The 7,155-nt window shown below is 60.7% G+C and overlaps 2 protein-coding genes and 1 non-coding gene across 6 annotated transcripts; 1 reads left to right on the forward strand and 2 right to left on the reverse strand.

The window, feature by feature from the left end:
- Positions 1 to 61: 61 nt before the first annotated feature.
- WFIKKN1 (WAP, follistatin/kazal, immunoglobulin, kunitz and netrin domain containing 1) lies at positions 62 to 3,651 on the forward strand. Its single transcript, XM_039884761.1, has 2 exons — positions 62 to 1,404; positions 2,075 to 3,651. Exons 1-2 carry the CDS (start codon positions 1,237 to 1,239, stop codon positions 3,551 to 3,553), a joined length of 1,647 nt encoding a protein of 548 aa, XP_039740695.1. The 5' UTR covers positions 62 to 1,236; the 3' UTR covers positions 3,554 to 3,651.
- A 396-nt stretch (positions 3,652 to 4,047) lies between these two features.
- METTL26 (methyltransferase like 26) lies at positions 4,048 to 5,785 on the reverse strand. Of its 4 annotated transcripts, none has more exons than XM_039884756.1 (6): positions 5,528 to 5,777; positions 5,214 to 5,376; positions 4,937 to 4,996; positions 4,547 to 4,638; positions 4,362 to 4,440; positions 4,048 to 4,276 (listed from the first exon to the last, which is right to left on the reverse strand). In XM_039884756.1, the coding sequence occupies exons 1-6, from the start codon at positions 5,722 to 5,724 to the stop codon at positions 4,229 to 4,231; spliced, it is 639 nt and encodes a 212-aa protein (XP_039740690.1). In that variant the 5' UTR covers positions 5,725 to 5,777; the 3' UTR covers positions 4,048 to 4,228. The 4 variants fall into 4 exon arrangements, with proteins under 4 accessions (XP_039740690.1, XP_039740691.1, XP_039740692.1 ...); XM_039884757.1 differs by having other exon boundaries at positions 4,547 to 4,614; positions 5,528 to 5,775; XM_039884758.1 differs by lacking the exon at positions 4,547 to 4,638.
- A 326-nt stretch (positions 5,786 to 6,111) lies between these two features.
- Positions 6,112 to 6,182, reverse strand: TRNAG-CCC (transfer RNA glycine (anticodon CCC)). Its single transcript has one exon. It is a non-coding gene; the product is annotated as a tRNA-Gly (tRNA).
- Positions 6,183 to 7,155: the final 973 nt, after the last annotated feature.

Here is a 7,155-nt window from a genome sequence, read left to right on the forward strand (position 1 = left end):
GTGGACCCCTCTGTCCGTTGTGACCAGCCTTACTGACTGGTACATGTCCTGGTTGTGAGGGCTGAGCATGCCTATTGCAGCTTCCCCAGTTACAGGGTGAGCTGCATTTCCAAGCAGGCAGCCCTCTCCAGCCTGTCTCTCCCTGTGGGGTAGTAAAGCAGGACCACCTTTTCCCCACTGCCCTCAAGGCTGGAACCTGGGATCTGAGCCCTCACTAATGGCCCTGGCAGGGCCTAACCACTGAGTTCACTGCTGCCTGAGAGGGTGGTGGGCATGGAGCCAGGAATGTAGCAGATAACCTAGGGTGGGCCATCCCCTGAGACTCACCCCAACCTGGAGGACCCAGGCCCTGGGGTACAATGGACACTCAAGGTCAGCGGGGATTGGGGGACGATCACTCTGAACATGATCCCAACACTCAGGGACCATGCCTCTGGCTGCAGCTTTGTGGGAGGGTCCTGGGCCTTGAGCCCTGTCCAAAGTCTGGCCCAGTGGCCCTCCACACCGGTGGCCCCCTCACAGGGCCAACCAATGGCGTCATCTGGACCTGGGGCGTCTCTTGGTCTCATTCTGACCAGACCAGGCTCTTATTACTCTGCCTCCTGGGTCATAAGGTCAGACACAGGGTCACGGGACGTTTTCCATCCAGTCTCAGAGCAGATGTTCCCGGGGCCCCAGACCCCTGGGAAGAGTTTGGAAGGGCGGATTCTGTCAGCCCCTGCATTTGATCTCCCTTCCCCCTCCTTCCCTGTCCTGAACCTGGGTTGAGAGGGTCCGCCAGGCAGCTTTGATCCCCTGAGACCAGGGCCTGTAGAGAGGAGGGGCTCCGGTTACAGTGTCCCCTCCCCTCCCCTCTCTGGCCAGAGTCGGCCCTTCTCCGCCCCTTGCCCCTCTTGGCCAGTGTCTCCTTGTTTCTAGGCCTCAGTCCCTCCCTATCCTTCCCCCCTCCCCGCCCCCTGCCCTGCGCTGACCACAGAGGGGCCAAGCTGAGTAGGGGCAACACCAGAGCTCAGAGATCCGGAACCCACCCAGCTCTTTTTCCACCCGGGTGTTGAAACGAAGCATCTGCTGTGGGCTCAGACCCTGGGGACCAAAGGGGAGCCTGGAGGATCTGCCAGGGGCCCGAGGGCAGGGGCGCCGACAACAGGCCTAGAAGGTGGATGCCTGCAGGGCGTGGTCGGCGGGGCCGGAGGGGCTGGTGGTCACATATCCCCACCCCCTGGCCCAGTGGTCCCCATGTCGGCCCAGAGGCTGCTCCTGCCACTACTGATGGTTGGGCTGACCTCAGGGGCCAGCCTGCCACAGGGGCCCAGGAGCCACCTGGGCGTATGCCCCAACCAACTCAGCCCCAACCTGTGGGTGGACGCCCAGAGTACCTGTGAGCGTGAGTGCGTCGGGGACCAGGTGAGCATGGGCTCCGTCCTCATCTACCCTGGTGTGGGGGCGGGGAAGGGGGGGCAGAAGGAAACTGGGGCGGCTTGGAGAAAGACCAGACCTCACCCATGACCCCAGGCCTTGCCTACAGAGGGGACCCCAGCCCCAGGAATCTACTTACTCCTTGGCTCCCACACTCCTGCCAGGGTTTCAGTCCATGGCCTATATGAGAGTCTTGGGATACCCCCAATCTTTGTCCTCTTCACTCCCTGAGCCTGCCCATCCCCGCCCTGGGGCCAGTTCTCAGGACCAGCCAGGTAGAAAGACAGCGGCTACATCTGGATGTCCTGCCTTTGCAGCCCAGCTCTGCATCCCCCCAAAGTGGCTTTGATCATGCTGCCCATCTTCTCTGGGCCTCAGTTTCCTTATTTGTACTATGGGAGTAATAATACAACCTGCTTTGGGGCACAGGGTCTGAGGATTCAGTGAGGTTTTGTGAGATGACACACAGGACTGGCCTGTGAAGCAGCTGTAGCTCACTGCATTGAATGGAAAGCAAATTTGTGCAAACCTGCTCAGCTTTCCAGAAGGGAAACTGAGGCTCAGGGATATGCAGTAGATTGCACCCTGCCCAGCAAGCGAGAACCCTGGCTAGGCGGGGGGTGTTAGGGCACCTGTTGAGCTATCCCTCAACCCCTAGGACTGCGTGGCTGCTGAGAAGTGCTGCACCAATGTGTGTGGGCTACAGAGCTGTGTGGCTGCCCGCTTCCCTGATGGCGGCCTGGCTACACCCACATTGATGGCCTCATGTGAGGGCTTTGCATGCCCACAGCAGGGCTCCAACTGCGATATCTGGGATGGGCAGCCAGTGTGTCGCTGCCGTGACCGCTGTGAGAAGGAGCCCAGCTTCACCTGCGCCTCCGACGGCCTCACCTACTACAATCGCTGCTACATGGACGCCGAGGCCTGCCTACGTGGCCTCCGCCTGCACGTCGTGCCCTGCAAGCACATCCTCACCTGGCCACCCAGCAGCCCAGGGCCACCTGAAACCACTGCCCGCCCAACGCCTGGGGACGCCCCAGTGCCACCTGCCCTCTACAGCAGCCCTTTCCCACAGGTGGTATATGTAGGGGGCACTGCCAGCCTCCACTGTGATGTCAGTGGCCACCCACCACCTGCGGTGACCTGGGAGAAACAGAGTGACCAGCGGGAGAACCTGATCATGCGGCCAGACCAGATGTATGGCAATGTAGTGGTCACTAGCATTGGGCAGTTGGTACTTTACAACGCCCAGCCTGAGGATGCTGGCCTCTACACTTGCACCGCACGCAACGCTGCCGGCCTGCTGCGGGCTGACTTCCCGCTCTCTGTGGTCCAGCGAGAGCTGGCCAGGGACAGGGCCCCCAGTGCCCCCACCCTGGCCGAATGCCTGCCCAACACACAGGCCTGTGCCGGCCCCCCCTCCAGCCATGTCCTCTGGCACTTTGACCCACAGCGGGGCAGCTGCATGACTTTCCCAGTTGGTAGCTGTGATGGGGGCACACGGGGCTTTGAGACCTTCGAGGCGTGCCAGCAGGCCTGTGCCCGTGGCCCTGGAGACACCTGTGTGCTGCCAGCTGTGCAGGGACCCTGCCAGGGCTGGGAGCCACGCTGGGCCTACAGCCCGCTGCTACAGCAGTGCCACCCCTTTGTGTATGGTGGCTGTGAAGGCAACAGCAACAACTTTGAGAGCCGAGAGAGCTGTGAGGACACCTGCCCCGTGCCGCGCACACCGCCCTGCCGGGCCTGTCGCCTCAGGAGCAAGCTGGCGCTGAGTCTGTGCCGTAGTGACTTTGCCATTGTGGGGCGTCTCACTGAGGTGCTGGAGGAGCCTGAAGCAGGTGGCGGCAGCATTGCCCGCGTGGCCCTAGATGACGTGCTCAAGGATGACAAGATGGGCCTCAGGTTCTTGGGCACCAAGTACCTGGAGGTGACACTGAGTGGTATGGACTGGGCCTGTCCCTGCCCAAACGTGACAGCTGGTGATGGCCCACTGGTCATCATGGGTGAAGTGCGAGACGGTGTGGCTGTCTTGGATGCTGGCAGCTATGTCCGCACCGCCAGTGAGAAACGGGTCAAGAAAATCTCAGAGCTCCTTGAGAAGAGGGCCTGTGAGCTGCTCAACCGCTTCCAGGACTAGCCCTGCCCCACAGCGCTCTGGTTGCCCCTGCCCTCCAGTCCCCCGGGTCCCACCAAATAAAAATGTTTCCCAGGAAGGACCTAATGACCTGCTGGTGTTGAGCCTCCCAGTGGTACTACCCTTCCCCCACCCAGTCTGTAATCTAGGTTCCAGCCACCAAATGGGCTTTGGCTGCAGTCTAAGATCACCGGGGAGCACCAGTTCCCCTATGGGGAGCCTCCTATCTCCCTGCAGCACAAGCCAGAACCAAGCCCCAAGGTGGGTGCCACTTCCTGTGGCAGAAGGGCCAAGCAGCCAGCTTAGTTCTGCCTCAGCAGTCCCTGGGTCCGCTTTCCCTTCTCTGTTGCCCAAGAGGAGCAGCAGGGGCCAAGATGTCCCCAAGTCTTCACCCCACATGCCAAATCCCTCCTGCCCCCAATATGGGGCGCTCAGAGATACAGCCTGCCCACCCAGCACCACCAGCGTGTTTGAGAAGATGTAGTGTACACCAGCAATAGGACAGCAGGAAACACTTTATTCCCACGCCCTCAGCAGCCCCCTGACCACTGGCCAGGAGCCCCCAGACTAGACAAGGCCAGTCTCCATGGCCTGACCCAGGGAAGGAGAGGGTTGACTATCTGGGTTTGTCCCAGAAGGGGCCTCGTTGGGGTCACAGGCATTCGGGAGAAGGAGGAGTTACTCTTTCCGGAAAATCAGGCACTTGTTGTTGGCTGGCATGTCCACCTGGGAGAAATGCTTTGGCTGGAGAAGCAGCCTCCAGATAAGCTACCCAGAGAGGCTGCCCATGCTCCCAGCTCTCCCCACCTACCATCCTCTCCAGGAGCAGACCGCTGGCCTGACCCAGGTCTTCCAAGAGGGCTGTGTCCCGCAGCCCCCAGTCTGGGTTCCTGCATGGGGGCGGGAGGTGGGGGCCGGGGAGTAGTGGGGGTGTGGCTTGGGCGTCACCCAGCCACTTGCCCTCCCAGCCAGGCCTCCCTCCTACTCAGCTCTAACCTGCATCTGAGGGTCAGGTCAAAGTCCACATTACTCTGGGGAGAGATCTTCCCATTGATAGCATAGGGCTGTGGAGACAGAAGGACAGGGCTCTGCCCACAGCCCCAGGGTAAGCCATCCTGCAGACTTTCAGGCTGGCACCAGAGGATGGAAAGGACACACCATTCCCTAACCCCAAGAAAGAGACAGCCGAGGACCAGCTGGTGAGCTAAGGGGGTGCAGGGAGACTTTGAGAAAGGAGGATCTGGGCGTGTTTAATGGTGACAGGTAGTCGGGGAGAGGGCAACTGAAAATACTGACACAAAAGGGAGAGTCTAGAAAGGAGAGGATGGCTGAGTCTTGCTGGAATCATCCAGACAGTGGAGGCCCATCTCTGGCAGGAGCACTCACCCCATAGGTGATGAGCAGTGCCTTGGGTTTGAGCAAGTGTCCTGCTGCTCTGAAGAGCCCCTGGGGAGGAGGGAGGCAGGTTGGCAGTGAGGAACTTTCCCCAGGCCTCCAAAACAGCCCTGGACTGGGGGCTGGAGACCCAACCTGATCTCCTGGGGCCTTAGTGCCCTACGATACCAGGCAAACCTGGCACCCTGCTCCCTCCCAATGCAGGGGGAGGAGTGCCCCATGGTGCAGGTGGCTGGTCCTCAGGTGGCTCGCCCAAGCTCCCACAGACCTCGGTGCAGTTCAGGGGGCTGATGTGGATCATGTTGATGCAGAGCAGCAGGTCCAGCGACTGCGGCAGGATCCCGCCCCATTGCTCCCAATCCCAGGTCACGTCCAGGTACAACGGGGCCTTCACGTTGGACAGCCCCTGGGCCTGAGTGGTGGCCGAGATGCTGTGGGAGGGCAACACGTGGGTGGAGGTGGCCTGTGCACCTGTTCCTGACTCCCCCGGAAGCCTTGCTCACAGAGGTCACGGTGGCGTGGGGAGCTGGGACAGCGGGACCCGGCCCACTTTCACCACCCAGGTCCCGCCTTCCCCCGCACCTGTCCAGGCAGCGCTGGTCCACGTCAGACGGCTGCCACTCCGCGTGGGGGAAGGCCCGCGCAAAGTGTGCTGCGTGCTGGCCGGAGCCCGAGGCCACCTCAAGCACACGGACGCCGCGCTGGGCCGGGTCCACGTACTGCTGCAGCACACGCAAGATGGGCTCCTTGTTCCTGTCCGCCGCCGCCGCCACCAACATCGCGTCCACAGAGCTGGTCCGCCAGAAGAGGTAGTCCAGCCTCCGCGAAGCCTGCTGGGAGTTGTAGTCCAGCCGCCGTGAACCCCCCCCCCGCCTCCGCCTCGACTACAATTCCCAGGAGGCCGCACGCGGCAGGTTAAAGGGCCCACAGCCTCAAGAGGCACACCGGGAAAGGACCCGCAAGCTTGGGTCGCTGGTTTGCGGGCTCTCCTCAGCTCAGCACCTTGTCTCCATTGACGTCCTAATATTTTCATAGCGCTTGTCACTCTATGAAACTGTCTTGTTAGTGCTGGTTCCCCCTTGTTTTTTGGTTTTCTCTCGTTTTAAAATTTGTTATGACTGAAAATTTTTTTTGAGATGGGGAAAAAGAAAACCTGAAAGCAGAATTGCGCCGCCCGGGAATCGAACCCGGGTCGCAAGAATGGGAATCTTGCATGATACCACTACACCAGCGGCGCTTGTTGACGCACGGGTGGCTCGAAAGACTTAGGAGATTGTGACGCAACCGCCTCGAGCTCAGAAACGCCATAGCGCATGCGCTATGCCACTGCCACCGCAGCTGTCAAGGCCGGGCTCAGCATTCCGCAGTGGGCAATTAGGGTAGGAGAGCCGTTTGGACGGGGTCCATGACAGTAGGAGTCTCTCAGTGTCCTTTGAACGCACAGCGCTCGAGGGAAAGGAGCGGAGATGAGAGACACGGGTTTGACGACGGCCTCAATTTGGGCCTGCCCCATGGAAACAATGGCAACCGCACATCTTCTGGAGCCTATGGGGGGCGGGGCCAAGATGGGGCTCCTATTGGGACAGAGCTTCTGGTGAGCGGAGTTGCCGATGAGCCGGGTTCCGGATGAGCAGGGTTGCGGGTGGGCGGGCGGTCCCAGCCTGCAGGAACTGGGCAGGCCTGAAAGAAGGGGATCCTGTGATGTTCAGGGCTTCTCAATGACATTGAGATGACCACGGACATTGTGAGGGGTCAGTGACCCCTGAATCAAATCGGAGACAGATTTGTTGTGTCCAGCGTGCTTCAGCAGGTGTCACATTGGGGCCCACGTTTCAGAGGGGCCCTGTTTCGCAAGCCGAGGGCCGTGCCTTGCAGTCAAAACTAGCTAATCTCTTTTGCTGGGCAATTTTTCACGAGCGATATCTCCATACCCGACGGCACTCTGGCCAGCGCTCTCATGGTCCTGACCCGGACTTTAGCCTGGGATTGCCCGCCAGGTGGCGTGCACCGTGGGACCAGGGGCCAGGAGTATGGGTATGGTCAGACGTGGAGGGAAATGCTGTAGGGTTGGCTGGTCCGCACGGCCCCCCTGGGATAGCCCCACTCAGTGGGCGGCCTCCCCTCCTCCAGGCAATCCCTTTGGCATTCTGCATTGTGACTACCGTCTTCCTTTAGCGGTCTTTCCCATTTCACAGTGCCGAGATTTCCAT

This window comes from Pteropus medius, unplaced genomic scaffold, assembly GCF_902729225.1.
Source record: "Pteropus medius unplaced genomic scaffold, Ma_sr-lr_union100, whole genome shotgun sequence".
NCBI classification, from domain to species: domain Eukaryota; kingdom Metazoa; phylum Chordata; class Mammalia; order Chiroptera; family Pteropodidae; genus Pteropus; species Pteropus medius.